General features: G+C 32.8%; 1 protein-coding gene across 4 annotated transcripts in view; it reads left to right on the top strand.

The window, feature by feature from the left end:
* The first annotated feature begins 853 nt into the window (after positions 1 to 853).
* The window catches only part of LOC117174393 (putative beta-carotene-binding protein), a 219,510-nt gene continuing 195,957 nt past the window's right edge, over positions 854 to 24,406 (top strand). For 3 of the 4 annotated variants that reach the window (XM_033363485.1, XM_033363494.1, XM_033363502.1), the window contains exon 1: positions 856 to 950. In XM_033363485.1, coding sequence (XP_033219376.1) covers positions 925 to 950 — 26 coding nt within the window. In that variant the 5' untranslated portion in view covers positions 856 to 924. Of the gene's footprint in view, positions 951 to 24,406 lie in introns of all 4 variants that reach the window. The other variant, XM_033363510.1, reaches the window with a different exon arrangement.

Raw genomic sequence — 24,406 nt, 5'->3', positions numbered from 1 at the left:
GTTTTTCGAGCCATTTGAGTCAGTGTGACTGCATTCTAAATTATTGAAAATTTTTCAGTGATTTGATTCTGTTACCCATTTCTCATTGAATAAAATTCAGAGACAATGGAACATTGCAATACACATGAATAAAACTATATAGCCTTATGCTAATAAGTTGAACTTCTTATACCGATGCTGAAATATTAAAAACTTAATTGTTGAACCATTTTAAATGACTTTGTTTATAATAAACTTTTTGTGTAATTAACTCGTCTGTAATTTTTCCGGTTTTACTTGGTGAACTGTTATTAAATATTAAAATCAGTTGTTTATACATAATTGAATGTTTATTTCAAATAAAACTTAGGTTTTTTTGTTCATCAATAATACCCACAATAAGGGTAATTTAGATTCATAAAATCCGTTTGCGTTTTCTTATATTTCGTGAGCTCTCAAAATCCATAATAATCAGTATACAAACGTATTACCACATTGTGTTTCAGTGTAAAGAATTGATTGCTTCAGTTTCAGAAATTCTTGCAATTTTAATATTGCACCGAATTTCGATGGTCAGTAAGAGTATACTATCCTCTTTAGGTATATTTTTAAGACTTTAGTATACTTTTCAAGTGAATATTTTGCTCGAAGTGTAGGGGTGGATATAGCTAGCTATTATATTTTAATGACAGTAAACTAATAAGAAAAGTCGATTTGCTGGTTGAAGTGTACTAAAAACTTGAATGTTTCACATTTGGCACTCGTATGCTCCAACATGTAGCAATCCATTGGGACTAAACCAATGGCCGGCAAGTAGGACGAGGTAATCAAGTAGCCAAATGTAATAGTGCAACAGTCTGGGCGTACTTTGGCTTTGGCAAATTCCGTCCCCATCTTGTTACTTCTCAGACTTCAGAATCGAGTATTCGATCGCGTGTGTTGGACATGTTTAATCTCCTGGCTCGCGTATGGTATGGACTTTCCTGTAATTTATCATTACTGTTGCTATCGAGAAAATACATGTTCACATTTGGTTGAATCCCATATAATTTCTCAAGAAAGGAATCAAAATCCAAAACTTTTTGAAATCCCGGAAATTGTTTTAAGTGTAAAATGACTTTATATTATTTAGACACGAAATTTAAAAAAAATCAGAGATTTTTTTTATTCTAACTTCAGATATTTTCGTTGCTACATTTTAATCCGATCAAAAATCAAATTTATCTGCTGCTAAATAGATTCCACAGCTATACAAAAAACGTCAGGCAATTTCTATTCACTAACCGATAATTTACATCTATCGGCAGATAAGCATAGCAGTCAAATATTCAAAACAGCTGTACACATATATTTTATAATCTGTCAAACATAGTAGTATTCTTTATCAAATGCGCGCTGATTAATTTTTATACAGTGTTAGTGCTGATCATAACTTAAAGCTTATTTTACGTATGAATAGCGTGATTATGTATTACCTTCTCTTAAGGGGGGAGATACCTTTAGAAAGGGTAAAATCAATCAATTTTAATGAATTTTTTTAAGTTGATAAAATTACTAGATCATTTATTAAGTTTAACATCTTTTTCTTACATTGTTAAAGTGCAAAAAAACATGTGATTTTTTTCTCTTTTTTTTCAATCGAAAGTCCAAATTTGCTACCATTTTCTCAACAGTTTTGATCCCAAGAAAATTATTTAATAGCCCGATATCTTTAAACTTTTAGGTATATCTTTCCGATAATACCATAAAGAGAAACCCCTGCAAATTTCAGCCTAATCGACCAATAACTTTTTAAGTTACAACACGAGCAGTTTTTGAAAAGACAATTTCGAGATAATCACGTTTAAAGATTCGTTACGGAATAACTATTAGTTTCAATTACTTGCCGATCAATCGGCGATTCTGGGTTCACGTAATAAACGAAGTAAACGTCGCAACGTAGTAACGTAGTAATCAGCCTTCCCAGAATTTTTGGGACAAAAAAAATATACGTATACAAACCTATTGTGAAAGAAACATTGCTCCGACCCAAGCGCTCCGAATACCTGATTAGTGACGGTATGGGGACTCTGACATTTTTGACAATATCTCCATAAATATTTAATATTTTCCTTTTTCCTTTCTACAGTATATTTTTAACATATTATATATTCAAAATGTGAAAGAAAAAAAATCGATTTTTTGTAAATTCTAAAGGTATCTCCCCCCTTAAATGATAATTCGCAAACTTCATGCAAAATAGTGAGCTTCAACTATTGATAGTTATAATGAAATCGGGGACCAAAATGGACTTCACGTCTTAATTCTTAGGCCTCCTAAACTTAAAAAATTAAAATACTAAAATCACAGATTCTAACTACCCTGAATTAAATTAAAACAAAATTATTTATTTTTCTGTACCATATCATGATCTGTACAGAGAAAATTTCGGTTGTACAATTTGATATCGTAATATTTATTTTTTTAATAAAGAAATATTAAGCCAGTATAAATCGTCCTTATTTCAAGAATTGCTTTTGCGAATATTAACCTGTGGAGATACATAGATTAGAGGAATATAATAATCAACGATTAAGTAATTGTACTCATACCAAAAGAAAGTTTCTATAAACCATGAAAAAGACTGTGGATTTTACGAAAGAGATGGGAAAGACATTCTTTGTGTGTTCATTCTACGAATTTCTTATTTTCTCTGTAAAAAATAGGAAAATATGCCTTTTGATTATCCCCATGAACCTCGGTGCATATGACGTAATTCAATAGTGAATTGCTCATTTTAAATGGGAATTTTTGCAAAGTGCTAACCGTGCAGCAATTTCGAAAGGGTTCTAGTGGGGCCCTGACTACTTTTTCTTATCTCTAGTTGGGCTTTAGTGAAGAAAACTAGTCGGGGTCCATCTAGAACGTAACGCTGAGGTCACGAGGGCCAAATTAGATTTGCTAGTAGGGTTCTAGTGGGATCAGCCCACCTAAAATTTAATGAAAGATAAGGGCCTCTGCCGGACTCCTACATGGTACTGTCACGCTACTGGCAGCCAGTACTTTTATCCGTTCATCATCATACGACTGTATACGGCCTGAATATCATTTATATATTTTCAAAAATTGAAATTTAATTTAAACATTTCGGGTAATTTTAACACCCAATACTGCTATTCTCTAACGACATTACAAAAAAGGTATGAAAAAAAGAAATATTAATTAAATGCGAGTATTTTTACTTTAAATATTAATGATCCTGTTTGTAGTGAATAAATATATTTCATTCTTAAGTATTATATTACAAATAAAATTTCTAACGCTACGGGGTAACGAACCTACTAATCTATACCTAAATCTATCGCCTAACAGTCGGGAGTCTTAACCACTGCGCTAAACCAATAAGTTGAAACTCAAGTTGAATATCTACCTGGCTCCGAAGAAAATATCCATAAGTACCGTAAATCAAGTTTTTGAGAATAACGAGTTTAAATACTCATTAAAATATTATTTTTGCATACTGAAACCTTTAAAAGCCTCAAAATTATATTTATGACAATATAAGATTTTAGGAGTTCTCTGGTCGAGGCCCCATTAGACACAGATAGATTTTCCATACCTAAACGAAGCATGGAATTCTTCAGTAGAACCTGACAGGGCACCCATAAGTTTTTTCTAGACTAGATATTCCGATAGGGGTCCAACCAGTTTCTTCTAGACTAGATATTCTGATAGGGCCCCCATCAGAACCCAACTTCAAATAGGGAAAGATGGGAAAATTTCTGTACGGGTGTATTCAAATGTTCTTCTTATCATTGCACTTTCCTACTAATAATGCTCATTTTCGCCAACTATTTTTTAACGTACTTTATGAAACTGCTGGTTATTGAAACTAAGGTATTATTATTTATTTTGTGAATCTGTGAATTATTTTTTCTATTATTTATTTATTTTGTAAATGTGTGAATTATTTTCTCTAACTTCTCATAGATTGCCATAGAAATCCTCTACCTAAAAAAATTCAGGAATCGTCGCAAATTATCAGAAGTTCTGACTTTTTTGAATATCCTGACCATTCCTGACGAGTCTGATTATTTCTAAAGATATACTGATTCACATTCTATCAGGTAGCTCATCGGCTAGGACAGCAGGTAGTCTAACTGGAAAGGATTAAAAATAAAAAAATAATTTTATTCCATGTTGCACACACATATTTCAGAGTTAAAATTGACAATCTACGGGTTTCGATGATTTCAGATACTTTAAAACTTTCCTTACAGATTTGAAATCAGGATAAATATAATGCATATTGTAAAGAGAAAGAGATACGTCTAAGCAGACAACATTTTCAGATTCAATTTTAGATTTATTTAGTATATAAATATTTACAATTATATATAAGTAAAAAACAATATGCATGAATAAATATAAATAAATAATTAATATCAATAACCTGGTAAGTATAAAAGCAATTAGGTTTTATAGTTTTATATTCTTGGACCCCTAATAAAAGGATATTCCTTCGAACCCAAGATCTGACGATTTCTGAACATTTTATCATGAATTCTGACTTTTACTGAACATTTCTATCGAGAAACGTAACAGAAGTGATCATAAATGGTCAGAAGTCCTGCATTTTTTCTGAAGATTCCTGAATTTTTTTCGTAGGGTCAGTGTACTGCACTGACGTTAACGGACTAATGAACCACTTGAAGAAAAAAGTGTACAGAGACGAAGAATGGCGACTTTTCATTGATTCGTCAAAACGCAGCATTAAGGCTGTTTTACTGCATAACACGAATACTTACGCTCCTATCCCTATAGCTCACTCATCGGTCATGAAAGAAGAATGTAACAATGTTAAAATGCTTTTTAAAAAAGTTAATTACACGAATCATAAATCGCAAATATGTGGTGATCTCGAAATCATAACAATGATATTAGGCCAACAATCGGGATTCACGAGAGAGCCATGCTTTATATGCCTGTGGAATAGCAGAGATCGAGCCAATCATTACAGCAAAAAACATTGGCCTTTAAGAGATTCATTCAAACATGGTTCTCATAATATCATCAACCAAAGCCTCGTTGATCAAGAAAAAATTTTACTACCACCCCTCCACATAAAGCTTGGGCTCATGAAGCAATTTGTCAAGGCGTCAGAAAAAGATGGACAATGCTATAAGTATATATCCCTTAAATTCCCTAATGTTTCAGGCGCTAAATTGAAAGAAGGAGTCTTTGATGGACCACAGATTCGAACATTAACAAGAGATACTAATTTCGTGAGACACATGATGACAATTGAAATGGACGCTTGGGAAAGTTTTAAAGCAGTAAACTCAAATTTCCTTGGTAACAAAAAAAGTCCAGACTACGAGAATATTGTTGCAAAAATGATAAGAAACTACAGAAAGTTAGGCTGCTTGATGAATTTAAAACTTCACTTTCTAGAGTCCCATCTGGATAAGTTTCCAGAAAATGTTGGTGATTTCAGCGAAGAACAAGGGGAACCTTTTCATCAAGACATAAAAGTGATGGAACAACGATATCAGGGTAGATGGGACGAGGTCATGATGGCTGATTTTTACTGAATGTTGAAAAGGGAAACGAATGTAGGACTTAAACGTAAGCGTAACCCTTTGCATCGTTCCTTCGAAGAAAAAAGGACATGTTATAGCAGGCAGAAAATAGACTGAAGTAGGTCTATGAATCAATTTAATTACGATAAAAAGCAAGATAAAATATAAACACGAAAGATAGTATAAATATATCCCTTAAGTCTAAGAAAAGCAGAGAGAAAAAATTTTTGAAGAAAACTCTTATTCATTTGCTGTTTAAGTTACAGTTCTGCATTTTAATTGATACAAACATTGTCAGGTTAATTGAAATGGGGTCAATTCTACTTGTAGTTCTAAGTTTCTTCCAATGAGTAATGTGCGTCTAAATTTTTAACCACCTGTAGTACAATGAAATGAATTTTATTGTGTTACAACGGCAACACTTAAGTTAAGTTGTGTTGCGTTAAGCAAAATTTCGTTAGGTTCTGTTAAGTTAGATTCATTTGTAGGTTAAGATCGAGTTAGCCTATTAAATATACCACACATTTAAGACTGAGAACCGTACGCTTACATAGCTACACGTGTGGTTGAATTTCATTTGGTTAGGTCAGGTTTTGTTAGGTTAGGATAGGTTAAACCTCTATGTAGGTTAAGTCGAAGCTGAATTAAACGGTACCGCAAACACAACGGGGCAACACAATGAGTTTAATTGTGTTACGTGAAGTTAATTTAGGTTAGGCTAGGTTTTTTTAGGTTAGGATAGATTTGACCTCTTTGCAGGTTAATCCCTAACTGATTCAAACGGCACCGCAAACACAACGGGATAACACAATCAGTTTAATTGTGTTTCGTGAAGTTAGGTTAGGTTAGGCTAGGTTAGATTTATTTCTAGGTTAGGCTCGAGTTGACCCATTCGATGTAGCACACATTTGCTACTGGGAAAATATGCTTCCAGAGCTTTCCGTGTAGTTCAATAAATTTCTGTTAATTCAGGTTAGGTGAGGTCAGGTTCTGTTGGGTAAAGTTATGTTAAATAAGTTGATATCAGGCAAAGGTTGATCCTTCACAGTTGTCGACATGTTTTTGAAGTGATAATTTGCATCACTGGCATTATTTCGAAATTTATTTGCCTCAGTGCATGATTTTTCGTCATTTTTTGAGGTTACGGCTCAACCATGACGTGATGGGTGATTTTTGATACCGAATTTGAATTCAGCGCACCAAAATCCATAGGAATACGTGTGTCTTGTTATCAGATCCGCACACTTTTTTTTTGTGTGTCTGTGTAATCATCTGTCGGCAACTAAATCTGATAAAACTTCTAAACTGTTCAGATTAGAAACCAATGTAACCTCGCCATGCCATGGCATGTTTACGTCGTGCGCACTCCAAAACAGTCAGATTTTTTTGACTTTCAACTTCACTAAATACTGAAAGCTTCTGTCGTTATTATCTTGATGCTACGTCGGTTTCACAGATCCTATTAAATTAGGGCTGTGTGCAAAATGTATTCAGGATAGGTTTAAAAATTTTATAAACTTGAAATTCCGAAAGTCAGTGAACGTTAAAAAATTTTTAATTTCGTACACTCAAAATCTTCAAATTAATTTATTGATCTATAATAACTTGCCTAAGAAATGTGCATGTTCCTCAAATCAAATCGTTTATATAATTTTTAAATCCAGAATAGAACATTTTAAACAGAATACTATATTTTTGACGCTTTCAAACGATAAAAAATATATTTAGAAAAATTAATTCAATATACTAATTTTTTTTGTAGAAGTTTTTTGAATTAATGTTTGAAACAAATTTATTCAAAGACTCTGCATTTCGGAATGCGATAGAAAGTGTTATTGGGGCAGCATCTAAATTGTTCAAAAATTCGTTGGTACCTCCTCTTATTTTGTACAAAAATAAATGCAAAAGTTTTCCCGAAAAATATTTATAGTTCTAAGTATAAATCGTATTTTTCGTTGAAAACAAAAGTTTCGGTTTTCGTATTAGTTCATAGTAGTATTAGTTTTGTTTGGTGTGCGCCTAAAATGGATACTCCACACTGAAAGAAATTTTATAATAACACTTGTTATTTCAATATTAATAATTGATATAGTCGATTACGATTTAGGGAAATCGTGCAAATATAAAAATTATTTTAACGTAATTACGAAACTTTACAATTAGAAGATGAAAAACTTAATATCTTTAGAATAAGAATTGGTATATTCCATAGCGAAGATTGATATTTTATGTATTGAAACGCAGAATAAGAAAAATTGATAATGACATATTCAAATAATATAAAAGCAATTATAGGAATTAATAGATTGAGGTGCAAAAGTCAATATAAATATTCTACAAATTAATATAGTCAAAGAGAAAATGAAAGGTAATAAGAGATATTTTTATTTTCTGTGATAGACGCTAGCAGAAATTGTAATCTTCATTGGAGGAAATTGCAAAACACTATATCAAAAAATCCGAATAGCTCCGATAATCTCCCGAGGTTAGCCGAATCCGCCGATTGTACCTCATAGCCGAGCGCTCACGATGTGGATAGGATAACTTCGTGTTTCCCGCTAAACAGGTCAAGATTCATGTATGGACACGTGTCTTCCAGGGGAGATTGACTTTTCGCTCCTGACCTTCGCAGGTAGGCACCAGCCGAGGGGAGCGAACGTCCCCTTCCACTGTACGGACTATGGATCCATCCTCTTCTATTACGCCCTCTCAAGCAATGCCGAACCCTATTTTCCCTCACCCTTCCTAGTTCAGTCACATCTGAAATTATATTGGAAATAGATTTTTATACTTTTTTCCGCACCACCCTGGAGGTAAAGCATAATAAGGCCCGTTTTTTTAGTGGTATCTCCAGTAGGCCTAATCCACGTGTTAATTCTATATAATACTATACTATACAATACTATAACATTTCAAAGTAATTGAAATAAGAATTTTGTCCATATACGTAAATCTTTACTTTCACTTTAGTTACTAGTGTTTACGAATTGTTAAAATATAACTTTTTAATTTTTAATTATACTTTTTCTTTTTCGTGTCCGCCATAATAACGCGATACTAGTTCAACAAAGGTCAGTCTCGAAATTTCTTTGGACTGATACATTTTAATTTGTTTTAAAACAAATGAATGCTTGCGTTTCTTTTCACAGTTCTGAAACTGATTAGGCAAATGAAAAATCGTCGCTTAAGAAGCAACACGGCCTAACCCACTGTCAGGAAAAGTGGGTTAGGCGGTGTTGCTTCGTAAGCGACGAAATGTTACATTTAATCTGGGTTTGAAGTTGAATCTCTTCTAAAACCTCAATGAAATGGAAAACATTTGGATGCGTTTGATTAAAAGACTGGGTAAAATAACGGTGGAAAAATTCACAAGCATTCGTTGTTTTATCTAATTTTGCACTTGCTTCTGCCCACATTCTTGGTGGATAAGTGGAATCATTTTTAGGTAGGTGCCAGTCAAATATTTCGCGAATTGATTTACATGTGCATCTGTGGATTTCATAGGTATCAGATCGAAAACAAAACAGTTTAATATCTCCTTCTTATCCAAAAACACAAGGCCGAAACAAGTGCGTAACCACCGAACTATTTCAGACCTCGAGTCTTTGTAATCCATTATTAGGCCTAACTCCTGTATTTTTCTTATCCACGACTGATTTAAATAAAAACGACAACCAAGTATAGTGACGTTAGGCCATGTGGATAGCATCGCGTTATGTATCGCTAATTCAAAATCTACAACGCAATTTTTTGGGTTTTAAATGAAGCCCCCGTCAGTTCACATTTTACAGAGAGCAGCAAAACATTGTTGATACGTGGGAGTTTTTTTGTTTTTCAACAAACAGTAAACAAGTGGAACATGATTTCGATTAAAAAAGCCGTGAAGTGTGAAAAGTTGAGTGAAAAATTGAGTACAATAATCAAATGTACCATCAATGTACAAATACCTCGAAATAGTTAATAATTCTCAATTTTTATCAGTTGTGAAAATTACAAAATTTTCAGTGTCATTTAAAGTTACAAAATCCTCACCGAATTTAGTTTTCAAATCCAAATTGCTAATTATCTCTTGCGTCTCCTTCAAATCTTTAGGGAGGCTTGGAATTAATTTACGTCTAGCTCTATAAAAAGCTAATTTAATTCATTTTACACCATATACTTGTAATTGTTCATGATTTTTTGTTAAACTGTCACAAACAATTATTTAGGGCCTGCCTGAAAGATTTTCAGTGGCTTTTCGTTTCTTAGTTGCTGAAACATCTTGTCTCTGCAAAATGTGCATCTCAATTTCCTCAGGACTGTGCTCTAAAACACACTTTTCAATTATTCGCGAACATTCGTCTTTAGATATTAAATATGCGCGACACTTTCGGTTTACACATTTCCACCGAGATTTTCCACCGGCAAGTTTTTTATGAAAACTAAACTTATAATTTTCAACAACTAATTTTACTTTACCTCGCTTACTAACAGTTTCACACATTGCGACGGACGAAGTCGAGTTGACGGACATCTTCACTCAGGGTTTTAAATAGAACTAATTATAAATAGATCATTGCACTGCATTGTATTTCTAAAGAAAAGGGCAGCGGTGAGAAGGGCGGGGGACAGAAGGGTTGGTCATTGGCGGACTTAATGACGTAGTCCGTGCAGTGGAAGGGGACGTTCGCTTCCCTCAGCTGGTGCCTACTTGCGAAGCTCGGGAGCGAAAAGCATACTACCGTTTTCCAGTGTTTTATTTTTAAGGCAAGAGTGGTAATAATTGGATAAAGTATATATTTTTTTATAATATTCAACTTACAAATTATAAAAGTTATTAGTTGAAAATTTCAATGATTTTACCACTCAGGTTTTGAGCATCAGATTACAAAGCATTGCAAAAGATTTTAGAAAGTTTCAATATATTCTATAAAGATTGTAAAATATTTAAAAGGATTTTTTAACTTTTTACAAAGATTTATGAACGATTTACGAAGATGTTATGGATTTGAACGATTGAAAAGAAGCGTGTACAAAATGTACCTGTTATACCTGTTTAATTTTTTTTGGATTAGAGTGCATGCCACCCGCCCCCCCCCCCCTATTTCGTGTGGTTACCGGAAAAAAATTCTCTCCAAGTTTGAGCCAAATCTGTTAATATTAAAACGTGCTGCAAAGGCCCTGAAAATCCGATAAGATTAACGTGTGGGAAATTTTGGTTTTTGGAACAATGGGATTCAGGTTTCTCGATTTAAACTTAGCTTGTGGGAGATATTAAGAATTTTGTTTGTGCAGTGAAATGTTTTCAAGTATTTTTCAAATTAACACTGGTTTAAACAATTTATGTTTGTTTAAGTCATTTTTTTGCTTTCACATTGAAAGGTAGATTTTTTATGTTTGATTGAACAATTGGACGTTTCTAGGAATAATTATCTTTGTTTCAATACTTATTTTCTTAAATAAATTTTGTTTGTTTATACAAATTTTTTTGAAAATAAATTTGTGAAATTTCTCTTCTTTGCAATTAATTTGGTAATTTTTCATTTTTCAGAGCAAAATTTTGTGTTTTAATTTCCAGTGACATTAAAAAACTACAAATATTTCTAATTCCTTTTAGAATACTAAGAGCTATTCTGCGGGATCAACATAAACCAAAAAAAAAACTTATTTTGAGCTTTCACAGGACAAACGAGTGTGTCTACGGGGGTGATTTATATGAAAAAATTTTTAAATAATTTGAAAATGACAAAATTGAATATAATTTTTATAGAATGAAGTCTCACTAATAAAAAAACTTTTCATGACCAATATAAAACATTTTATGAGCAAATATTAGTTATTTAAAGCATTTGCTTAACGTTTAAATATTCAACAATAAGCGATATACTTAATTCATTTGAAAAAAAATCAGATTTTTGAATCACAATTTCCAATAAAATGTTGCATTAATATTTATTAAATTTATGAAACAATACGATAATGGTTTAGACAAAAAATGTTTCTCTTTACAATGACAAATTACCACAATAATTGCAGAAAAATAGAAATTTCAAACATTTATTTTCGAAAAAAAATGTTTAAACAAACAAAATGTATCACAAAATAACTGACTAGTATCTAAATGACGTAGATATTTAATATTAAGTAGCGAAGCTAACTAAATTTTTTTTTAACTAAAGTTTTATACCTCTTCTTAAGAAAAAGTTACAATTAAATAATAATAAATTGTTTAAACGAAAGGCAAAAATAGAGCATTTATGTGTGAATTTTTGGAAAAAATAAAAATTTCAGTTTTTTGGCGCATTTTTGGGGCTCCACAATGGGGGGGGGGGGTATCAAAATTTAAATTAATTTCATGGAAATGATTGATTAGAGACTCCCCAACAAATTCTTAATATCTCCCGCAAGCTAAGTTTAAATCCAGAAACCTGGAACCCATTTCTCTTAAAACCAAAATTTCCTTATGTTAATCTTATGGGATTTTCAGGTCCTTTGCGGTACGTTTTAATATTAACCGATTTGGCTCCATCTTGGAGAGAATTTTTTTCCTACAACCACACAAAATGGGAGGGGGCATGTCCTCTATTCGAAAGTCGGTTGTTTGGACCTCCCTAGTGTACATCACAAGTTTAAAAATATTTCACAACAAATTTACAAGGCTTCTAATTATTTCCTAAGATTTAAAGGATTTCAAACATTTTAAAAAGCGTACCGTACACCAGATTTCCAAGGATTTCGAAGATTTGAAAATGGGGTTTACACCATATTTCAAAATTGTCACAAAGATTTTGAAAATTTCCAAAAATTGTAAAGCTTTTAAAAGATTTCAATTATTTCATAAAGATATCAAAGAGGTTAAACTATAAAATCAGGTTTTAACAAATTTGAGAAGATTTTAAAGGTTTCAATTATTTCGAACTAACACAAAAGGTTTCACAAACAAATTTTAAACTAAGCATTCACAAATACGTCATAAAAATTTTACACAGATTTCAGGTATTTTAAAGATTGTAGAGTTTCAAACATTTCACAAAAATTGAGGATGACTCCAAAAGAATTCACAGAAATTTCAAGATTCCAAGTAATCGCTGCCACGCGGATAATCCGTCCATAGAATGGGACTTTTAATTTTCTAAATCTATGTGGTCGCCGAGTACGGCATTTGTTTTTCTATTGTTTGTGGGGGGGGGGGGGGGGGGAGGAAGAAGTCCGCACCGAAAAATCATTAAAATTAATCTAAAACTTAAAATGTCATCTATTTTCTATCGTAGCTTCATTATTCACGAAGAATAATGGAGCTACGACGAATAGAACGGCCGTTGGAGTTTTTGCGTTATTGGTTGCTTAATTAATAATTTTTACGGGAGAATTTCATAAAAGTAGAGGAAACTCCAATGGCCCTTCTACCCCGAAATAATTTATTTCAATTACTCGTCTTACTTCTAACAAAAATTCTATTTTAAACTGTACTGTAAAGTTACTACATAAACTTGCATGAAACTAAGGTTTAACCATTCTAATTTCTATTTCGGTCACGTTAATAAGGGGGGGGGGGGGGGGGGGGGGGGGGGGGGGGTACATATCTTATTATTTTTCATTATAGCGCATTAATTTTCTTTCAAAGAAGATATCCTGTAATTATGTTTCAAATCAAGTAAGGAAAGATTACCGTAATCACCCGTTGGATCTACATAATTAAACACCGTCAAATCTTTTGCTCCTACATATTCTTCAAAGATTCTCATCATTAGGTTTATCCCCTTCTTATCATCTGCTAACAGAACTAAATTGTCCGCCTATGCTAGATAGTATAGTTTTCTATTACCCAAAACCATTCTTCTTTGCCCTTTCTCCTTTACCTTCTCCAATAACTCTGCCAGCATGTATTAAATTGTAGCGGACTCAACAGGCACCCTTGCCTTAGACCTCTTCCTGTCCAGAAAACCTGCCATTTTTTCTTTCTAATCTTCACCCTGATCCTGGTTTCAGACCCTCTCCACCAACTTTTCCTCTACACCCCTCTCTTTCATTGCCTGCCATAGCACTTATCTGCTCACTGAGTCAAATGCTGCTTTGAAATATATGAACAATGAGAGTAGTTTTTCTCTCTTTCTCCCTAAATTTCAGTTAAATAAGTAGTTGAATACGTAGATTTTGTCTATAGTCCCCATCCCTTTTTTAATTTCGTCTGATAGTGTGGGATACTTTCTTTTTGTTCTACGTGACTCTCCAACCTTTTCATTAAGATTTCTGCATATACTTTACAGCCGACTGGCGTGAGAGTGATCCCTCTGTATTTCTCTACCTTATTTCCCTCCCCTTTCTTCGTGAAATCTTCTAAATCTATATCTTTAGGAAATCATTGAAATCTTTGACGAATTTTTAAATTATTTAGAAATATTTGTGAAATTGTTGAAATCTTTGCGAAATTATTCAAGTCTTTGAAATCCTTTAAATATATCCAAAATCTTTGCAACATATTTCAAATGTTTTATAAATATTTGATGATATTTTTAAAATTATAAAAATCTTTAGAAAATCATTGAACTCTGCGGAATCTTTTAAATCTATTCAACATTTTTGCGAAACTTTCAAAATATTTGGGGAATCATTGAAATCTTTGTGAAATCATTGAAAATCTTTGAAAAATCTTGCAAATATTTTCTGAATACTTGATAATATTTTTTAGATGATTGAAATCTTTGCGAAGTCTTTGAAGCCCGTTAAATCTTTCAAATCTATCTGAAATCTTTACGAAATATTTGAGATCTTTGTGAAAAGGCTTTAGGAAATCATCAAAATCTTTACGAAGCCTTTCCGGATACTTTGGAAATATTTTTAATATTTTTTAAACATTTGTAAAGTCAATGAAATGTTTGGGAAATCGTGGGGAAATCATTTATGCCTTTGTGAAATCTTTTGAATTTATCCGGAATCTTTGCGAAGTCTGTAAACAAATTTATTGAATTACTTGGTAAAGTTGGTAAAAATGATTGAAATCTCTATGAAATTTTTGGGAAATATTTCAAATCTTTGGAAAATCATTAAAGATCTTAGAAAATATTTTTGAAGTACTTAGTATATATTTGAAATTGTTGAAATATTTGCGAAATAATTGAAGTATTTGTGAAATCTTTCGAAGTATTTGAAATATTTTTGAAACACATGTAAAATTATTAAAATCTTTGCAAAATCATCGGGAAATAATTTTTTTTATTCATAATAAAAAAAAGATTGATATCTCTTTGAAATCCTCACAAAACAATTGAAATCATTGTAAAATCTTGTAAATCTTTGCGACATATTTGAAATCTTTACGGAATATTTAGAATCTTTACGAAATCTTTGGGAAATCATTGAAAGCCTTTGAAAATATTTTTTAAGGATTTGGTATATTTTATAAATTGTTGAAATATTTATGAAACCATTGGCAATTCCATATTTATAACTTATCGAAAATCGGATATCCGGATATAATCCGGCTTTAGAATTTGTCCTACCCGTCCCAGTTTTCCCCTAGATGCAAAAAGTTGGGATAAGCCTAGAGATTTTTTAGTCACACAGGCCATACAAAAAATTTTTCGGTACGAGAGAAGTGACTCGGTGACTTTTATGGACTTTGAGCTTCTAAATCCAAATCTGACCTCAGAATTTTTTCTACACGTCTCATTTTCCCCCTAGATTTAGAGAATAGAAGAAAACTTAGGGATATTCTGGATATTATTTTGAAAATATCAGTATACGGAAGAATAAACGTACTGGTTTCATATTCTTATGTGTTGGGACTCGTAAAGACTAAATGCATACACGAAAATTCCCTAGTGTGCTTACCGTTTCCCCTATCTAGGATAAATCTAGGGAAATGGAAGGTTTTGTGCATGTTATACTGACTTGTAAAGCAAAAAATACTATAAGAAAAATGCTTTTTACTCTGGAGTTTTGCGCTCTCAATCTAAATTAGATCACTAAATTTTTCGAGCTTTTACCATTTTCTTTCTATATGCAAAAAGTAGGTAAAAGCCTAGGGATTTTCTATTTATACAGGCCATAAGAAAATTTGCCTGCAGGAAATAAGTGACTAGGATAGCCTTATCGATTTTGAGCCGTTAAATCCAAATCTAGCCTCAGAATTTCTCCTACATTTCTCAGTTTTCTCCTAGATGTAAAAAATAGGCAAAAACCTAGGGATATTCTGGACGTTATTTTGATAATACTAGTATACGCAAAAATAGACACATGGATGTTATATGCTTAAGTGTGGCGACTTATAGAGACTTAATTTGTACACAGAAATTCTTTAGTGTGTTTTCTGTTTCCCCTAGCTCGGGTAATTCCAGGGAAATTGAAGGTCTTTCTTATATTATATAGATTTGAATGGGGGGGGGGGGGTACCATATCCTTTGCAGATTTGAGTGCTAAATATAAATTTGAACCCCAAATTTTTCAGGCTTGTTCCAATTTCTCTTTAGATGCAAGATGTAGGAAAAGGCCTAGATAATTTCTGGTCACACATGCCCACAAAAAAAAGTTGTCTGCATGAGACAAGTGACTGATTGCGCACGCAAAACTACAAAGGATATTAGGTTTTTTTATTTTTTCCCGTGTGAATATATATAATTTGAGAAAGACGCTCAATTTCCCTAGAATTACCCAAGCTAGGGAAAATAGAAGGCACACTAAAGAATTTCTGTGTATAAATTAAGTCTCTACAAGTCGTTGCACTTAACAATATAATATCTGCGTGTCTTTTTTCGGATATACTGGTATTATCAAAACAAACGTGTAAAAAATTGGCTCTAGGATTTTACTCATTTTCTGCACCTAGCGGGAAACTAAGACTTGCAAGATAAATTCTAAGCCTAGTCACTTGTCTTGCGCAGACAACTTTTTTCTGTGGCCCTGTGTAATTAATGTCGTATTAAAATCTTTTAAATCTATGCAAAATCTTTGCGAAATATTGAGAAAACTTTAATATCTAGGAGAAGTCTTTGAAATCTTTGGAAAACTTTGCGAAAACATCTTTGAAATTTTAGAAATATTTCTGAAATATTTGTTAAATTATTGAAATATTTAGAAAATCACTGATGTCTTAAAAGCTTTTAAATCTATTGAAAATCTTTGCGAAATATTTGCAATCTTTGGACATATTTCCGAAGTATTTGGTAATATTTGTGAAATTATTAAAATCGTGGCGAAATCATTAAAATCTTTGTGTAGTATTTGAAATATTGGAAAATTATTGTCGAACAATTAAGGTCTTTGTGAGATCTTTTAAATCCATCCGAAGTTTTTATGAAATATTTGGAATCATTGAGAAATCTTTATAAACTTTTTCTGTAGTTCACAGAAATCTGCGAAACATTAAAAATATTTCTTAAAGATCTGGTAATATTTTTGAAATTATTGAAATCTTTGGGAAATTATTAAAAATTTGGGAAATCGTTGAAATCATTGTGAAATCTTTTAAATCTGTTATACTATGTACAAATTATGTCATTCAATATCATAAGTCTATTCTACCGCCCCCACATAAAGAAAAAATAATTCACCGCGTTTGTTTGGAATGAATGTGACATGAAACTGCTCTTTTAATTTGAAACAGTGGAGAAGAGATTGATATTTTCTATTTTTTATTCCCTTTCTGGACACAATACAAGGGGTTTGGGGGATTTCAAATTCAGAATTATTGAGTGGAAATTAATTGCTAAAAATTCCTTATGAAATATTGATGTATCATAAATGGACACACTGCGTCCCCTATACCCTGTTTTCTCGTTTTTAAAAAATTCGCCTTTTTCACTCTTGAAGATACTTTCTCGTTTGCTCCCTATTTTCGTTTGTTTTGCACTTAAATTCGAACTGAATTAATAAAAGCCAATAATAAAACTGAACTATTTTCCTTAAGAATAGAAATATTTGTTTTAAATTTCAATCATCTTCGGTTCCAGATTAATCTTTTTTGGTTGCAAGCTCGAGCACTCCATGTTTGGTTTGAAATTCATTTGTTTGTTTAAAAATTCACTATTTTGCTGATAAGAATGTTGTGTTTGAAAGGGAAATATTATCCTTTTTTTATTATTGTTTTTAGTATTATTCTTTATTAATGCCATCAGTTGAAAACTATAGAAAAAATTAGATATTTGATTTTCAGACTACTGTAGGAATTACAGCGGTTCAATATTCAAATTTAAGGAAAAATATAGGGGAACTTCTCTACTGATGTTTTTTTAATAGATAATAATTTCTTTCAAAAACCAATATTGTTAACAGCAAACTAGTTGAATTTTTAACAAAAAAGATCAACATCAAACCAAACATACAGTAGTCGAGCTTTTAACCAAAAAAGATTAATATTCAGTCGAAAATGGTTGAATAATCAAACAAATATTTATATTTTTATCAAAAATAGTTTAATTTGATTGTTGTTTTTTATTAATGCAGTGCGACTTTTAGTTTTAAAAAAGAAATTAGGGCAAAAAGGGAAATTAACTTTAAAAAAAGTGGAAAAAGAGAATTTTTTAAATAAGGGGAAACAAGGAAATAGGGGACACGGTGTACCGATTGTTGATTCATCAATATTTACGCGTACCTCCGAGCCTTTGCAAAATTGGAATCCAAATTCGAATGATTTGTCTCAAACATTTTTCTCGTTTCGCGATAGATGGCGCTATAATCGAAGAAATGAACTTTTTCTTCATTTTACTGCTCCTGAGAATGCAAGCTTACGATTCTGCAATATTCGAAATTAGTCGGTACTCGGAATCATCTTTTAATCAAAGTAAGTTAGAAGTTAAATTAAAATTAAATTAAAGTTAAATTAAACTAAAGTAAGTTAAATTAGTCAGTGCTCGGAATCATCTTTTAATCAAAGTAAGTGCTCAAAATGATGATCTGCGGCTTCAGTGCACTTATTAATTCTTAATTCAAATGAATTTACACAACGAAGAAGTGTATCTTCTTGAATTTCAGCACATGCACTTGTAATTCAGTCTATCATATTCTCACTTGTTGTATAAGATGTTAAGTTGTTGAATGTTACAAACTGAAGCAATAGCACAAGTAAATGAGTGTCGTGATAACTAGGATAGAAATAAAAAGTATGTAAATTCTATTATTCGGAGTTATTACCTGCTTGTTAAATTTATTGCTTGGCTACTGAAATGACTCCGTCTGCTGGACGGACCTAAATAAAGATTTAAATTATTGTTGAAATTGAGAAAACACACTAATCACATGCCGTCCAGCAGACGGAATGATTACGGCAAGGAATTAGGCGACGTATAGTCTGTAGGTTGATTCACATTGCCTTGGTGGTACATTATTATCTTCTGCGCATGACATATCATCATGGAGCGTTTACGGTGAAATGCTGTAAAAGAGAAGGAAGAGAGAGAGAGAAGCAATATAAAAGGATATTAATTTTAGATTGTAATGAGAAATTGTAAAAATATTGTTAAAGAAAAAACGAAAAGGGAGAAAAATGTATATCATTGAGTTGCATGAATAAGGCTATTGTAGGTTATGTTCATATTATCTATGTCTGTTCTAAAATTGACATTGTTAATATTTTTGACAATATAGAACATTTCCATAAACATTCGTTTGAAGTTATATGCTTGTTTAGCTAGAATAATAAAGTTTTCAAAATCAAAGGAGTGTTTGTTTAAAGTTGCATGTTTCGAAAGAGCGACGTTGAGTCTATTGTTATTGCAATCTCTCTCGCCTTGCTTTTCTGTTAGCAAATTGAGTTATCAAATTGTCAAAGTCTATACAACGCAATAATTCAGATTCGATATATAAAATTGAGAGAGCATTCAGTCTATTTGCTGTCGTTCGAGACCTTAAAGAGAAGAAATACATCTTTTCCCCGAAGGAATTCTAAAAGTTCTAATGGTGACTTTGTCTCAATATTTTTCTCGCAGCAAAATGAATGAAAATGGATAAATTCATTACCTAATGAAAATTCGAGGTCTGACTTATAAACCTGTCTTAACAATGTCGACTTCTCGCGAATTTCAGTATATGTCAAGTTATCAGATTGTTTAATGAAAGAAAATTTTTCTTAAACGTCTTTATATTTTTCACATCTTTTTTTCAATTCAGACGACAATCTATCAAGAATGACATAAAATGTATAAACTTTTAATTTTTCTCTATCTGAACGTTCAACTTCCCCATTCCTTGTTTCATCGACGCATAATTTTCTTTTCTCTTTGCGAGACACTTCCGATTTGTAAATATCAGTCATTGATATTTCGAGTGCCTTTTTTCGGAAAAATTAAATTTATCACGTGTGTCGACAACCATTTTTACAAGCCCACGATAATAATCGATAATGTCAGCAATGCTTATATTATCATTTTGCAATTGTTGACTCACAGCGTTGATTCTTGAAAGCAAAATATCATATTATTATAATTTTACGATAAAAAAGAAATTTTAAACCTACAAACTACAAATAACGCTGAGATTTTGAACCGGGGGGGGGGGACTATTTTTATTATAAATCCAAAGATTTAGGCCTAAAATAAGCATACGCAAAAAACAAGATATATATGTTGATTTCCTTAATTAATTTATAAACTAAATTATTTGTCTGTGCACTTAGTTGAAAACTCAAAAATTGAACTGTTTTATTGGTGAAAAGTTTGGCTGTGTATTGAAAAACGCGGAAAATTATTATCAAATTAAGCCCCTTAGACATTGTATTTCGAAAAGTTTCAATGGTTTTAAAAGGACTTTAAAGAAGATGATTTTAACGGCTGTCGGATATGACGTAGTTGTAAACCGACTCTCACGTTTTCTTGTGTCTTTTGTAGCAGTTTCGTAATAACTCTAAAAGAGGCCGGTCATGTATCTTTGGTTTGGGAAAAAGCCGAATAGAACAATTTTTATTTTGAATATATGCACGTTCTTAAAATTGTGTTTCGACATGCAGTTACTAGGAAATCCGGAAACGTACTTAAAGATAAGTAATTCATTTCAATTTAATATAATTTTACGATAAAAAAGAAATTCTAAACCTACAAACTACAAGTAATGCTGAGATTTTCAACCGGTGGGTGGGATCCAGTTCTACTTCCCCCCTCTGCCAACCCTCCCTTATTAACTGAAGTTTTGGTGGGACTGACGTTATAACTGCAATCTCCACCATATGCCGATTTGATACTTAACTTTGACATGATTTCGACTCAGAAAATAAACTTATTGCATAAAGGTGATAGTTGGGCGTATAATTTAAATAATGAATAATACAAACTACAAAATAGCCTCGGGAAGGACTGGAACTTTTAATGACAAAAGGCATAAATGAAAAGGCACAAAAGACATAAAAAACGGCGTGTTGACAGGCGGATTTGAAATATGGTCGGGAGTAGACAGTGAATCAAATGGTAAACAAGGAGTAGGTCTGATTTTGAATGAAGGGGCAAAGAAGCACCTCGGAGACCATGGTTTCGTATCTATCAGACAGCTGTGGGCTAAAATGAAAGTAGGAATCAGAAGACTATTTATCATAGCATGCTACGCGCCATTTGATAGTGATCCTAGAGAAGTAAAAGACGCCTTCTGGGATACTTTAAATAACACAATAAATACTTGCGAACATGGGTAAAGAATAATTCTACTAGGAGACATGAACGGATGGGTTGGCATCCAAAATCAGGATACAGAAAGAGTACTAGGTGATTTTGGCGAACCAAGAACAAACTATAACGGAGATAAAATACTTGGTTCATGCTTAGAAAGGGGTCTGTTTATTACGAATACTTGCTTTAGGCATAAAATGATCTACATGTATACCTGGTCTAAAGGAAATAGCCGCAGTATAATTGACTTTATTGTTGCCGATGAAAGATTAAGAGAGATATTCAAAGATACAAGGGTCATGAGGGGTCCTGAATGCAATACTGATCATTACCTTCCGATCTCAAAAATTATCTTAGGTCGGGGATGGAGAAAAAAGAGAACCAAGAAAGCAAAATAAACGCGAATCAAAATTGAGAACCTAGAGAAACCGGATGTACGAATAGATTTCCAAAATAAGATAATCGAAAGCATAGATAGGGCAACATGGGATGTCTGTATAAAAAACAAAGATATAGAGGGCACCTGGACAATGTTACGGGACATCCTTGTTAAATGTACGATCCAAGTGTGTGGTACTGCAGTTGTAGGAAGAATGTCTGGTGATGCGTGGTGGAATGATGAAATTCAGGCTGCCCAAAAAGCAAAGAGACAAGCGTACAAGAGAACTTCGAACTTCAACCTGTGAACGTAAAGATACAATTAGAGCAGAAGAAGAGATGAAAATACAAAACGACTTCGAAGGAAGCAAGAAACGGCTTTATAAAAAAATGAAAGGAAACAAAATTACAGAATTTGTCAACATAACAAATAGTGCGGGGGGGGGGGGGGGGGGGGGGGGGGGGGGGGGGTTGGTATATGATGTAGGCGGAATACTAGAGGCTTTCAGAGACTATTTTAGGGGATAATTCGGAGATGAAGCTATAGGGCACCACAACTGTGATGTTGAACACGATGCGATAAAAAACTCAATTGGGAAAGTCTGTGTCACTGAGGTGAGGGATGTAATTAAGAACTTGAAAAACGGTAAGGCTGCCGGGTTAGACGGTATTAACGCTGAAATGCTTGAACACGGTGGCGAGTGCATACCACATAGACTGTGCGAATTGATAAATTTATGTTTCGAGATGGGAGACGTCCCAGACGATTGGAAAAAGCGATTATCGTACCAATATACACGAGAAAGGGAGATAAAAGCGACTGGAATAATTACAGAGGGATTAGCTTATTAAGTACCGTCAGTAAAATGTACTCAAAAATACTTATTCGTAGGGTAAAGAAAATAACAGAAGCAAAGGTTTGGGAAGTCGAAAGTGGGTTTATGCCAGGAACGTCATGTACGGATCAAATATTTAGCTTAAGCCAAATAACAGAAAAAAGTTTGAGAGTAGGAAAAAAAGTTTTCTGTGCATGTGTTGACATAGAAAAAGCTTTTGACAAGGTAGATAGAAGTAAAATTTGGGAAGTCCCGAAAGAGTATGGAGTCAATAGATGGCCCCTACAAGCTATAAAAATAATATATACGGGTAGCAAAGCAAGTATAAGGGTAAATGGGAATATGAGTGACTGTTTCGATATTAATTAAGGAGTTGGACAACGATGCGTTATGTCTTCATGGTTATTTATATTATTCATGGACAAGTGTTTAAGAATAGCTCCTTTCGAAGAAGAGGGTGTGGATCTCGAATCAGTAAGGGTACGTGGGTTAGCGTTCGTAGATGATAAGGTTGTTAAGGCAGCGTCCATCGAAGACTTGCAAAGAATTTTGAATAAACTGAATGCAAGCATGAAGAGCATGGGCCTCAAAATTTACGCAAATAAAACAAAAACTATGGTGTTCGAAGGAAAGAGTGAGAAAAAACTATGCAATATTTTATTAAATGATGAGAGAATTGAACAAGTTGATAAGTTCGTATACCTTGGTAGCTTATTTATTAGGGACGGGAAGATAGATAAGGAATTAGATAGACGTATAAATTAAGGTAAGAAGGTTATTGGTAGAGCAGGTCCCCTTATCACAAGTAAAAATATATCAATTAAAGCTAAAATGGCAATACATAATTCTATATTTATACCGACTGTACTATACGGTGGCGAGACATGGACTTATCAAGAAAAAGATAAGAGTAAAATTAACGCAATTGACATGAGATTCATGCGCATAATATGCGGGAAAACCCTGATGGACAAAGTAAGTAACGAGATAATTCTAAAAGAATGTGGTGCAGAAGAGACGCTAGTAGACACATGGGGAAGAAATCGGTTAAGATGGTTCAGGCATGTTGAGAGAATGCCAAATGAACGACTAACGCAACAAGTGTATCAAGGTACAGTAAAGTAAAATAAATAATCAAGGTAAAGTAAAATAAAAAAAAAATCTCTCGTCCCGAAAGTTTAGCTTGCGCCATAATAATATTTTAGCGAAAGACAGTAAGTATGTACTCGCAATAAATAAATTTAGTTTCGATTCGTAATATTCGTATGGAAAAAAGTTATAGGACTTAAGGTATCGCCTTAGATATTGACCTAGGTATCGACAAACGGTATATGACTGTATAACTCTTCGAGTAGGAACAGAACTCTCACCAGAACACCTAAAACTTCTAATGAAAAATTTCCTTATGATTTTACAATATTCAAAACTCTGTAACCAAGATCAATACACAGCTCACTAATGAATTTCTCTTTGAAATTTACTTCAGGTATTACACTGACCTTTTGGAAAACTTTGTTAATTTCAAATATCCTCTAACTGATCTTGACCGTTACAATTGACCTATGACTTGGGTACGTAACTGAACGTAGAATTTTCTGCTCTACCGATTGCAGATGTAAAAAAGGGGGTTTACATTTAAAAAAAAAAGTTACGTTCAAAAAGCCATGAAGGTCTACTTCAAGGTCAAAATGAAGTTCATTATTAAATTCCTCGTTGAAATCTACTTTAGGAATGACCTTCACTTTTTTGAAATACATTTTACCTGAGGAAATATTTAACCCTCCTGGGACTTTTTAGACACCCTGTATATCCGGAAACTCCATCGTATTCTCTTAGAGAATTTTCAAAACTATTGTTCTCATTTTGCTTGCATCCATTTATTGCCATACGTCTGCTGATCGGTAGTATTCGCCATAACTTTGAGTATTTTTCAACAAATAGTTAAGGGCCGTGCGATTTTCTGTAGAATCGAAATGAATATGTTTTTGGCATTAGTGCTCTGGGGGATCTCACTTCTTTTTTTTCTAAATCACAATACAGAGTTCAAAAATTTTTAAAAAGAAACTTCAGGACTTGAAAGTTTTCG

This window comes from Belonocnema kinseyi, chromosome 1, assembly GCF_010883055.1.
Source record: "Belonocnema kinseyi isolate 2016_QV_RU_SX_M_011 chromosome 1, B_treatae_v1, whole genome shotgun sequence".
Taxonomy (NCBI): Eukaryota; Metazoa; Arthropoda; class Insecta; order Hymenoptera; family Cynipidae; genus Belonocnema; species Belonocnema kinseyi.
Note: the sequence above shows the minus strand (reverse complement) of the source record. Positions and strands in the feature narration are given on the sequence as shown.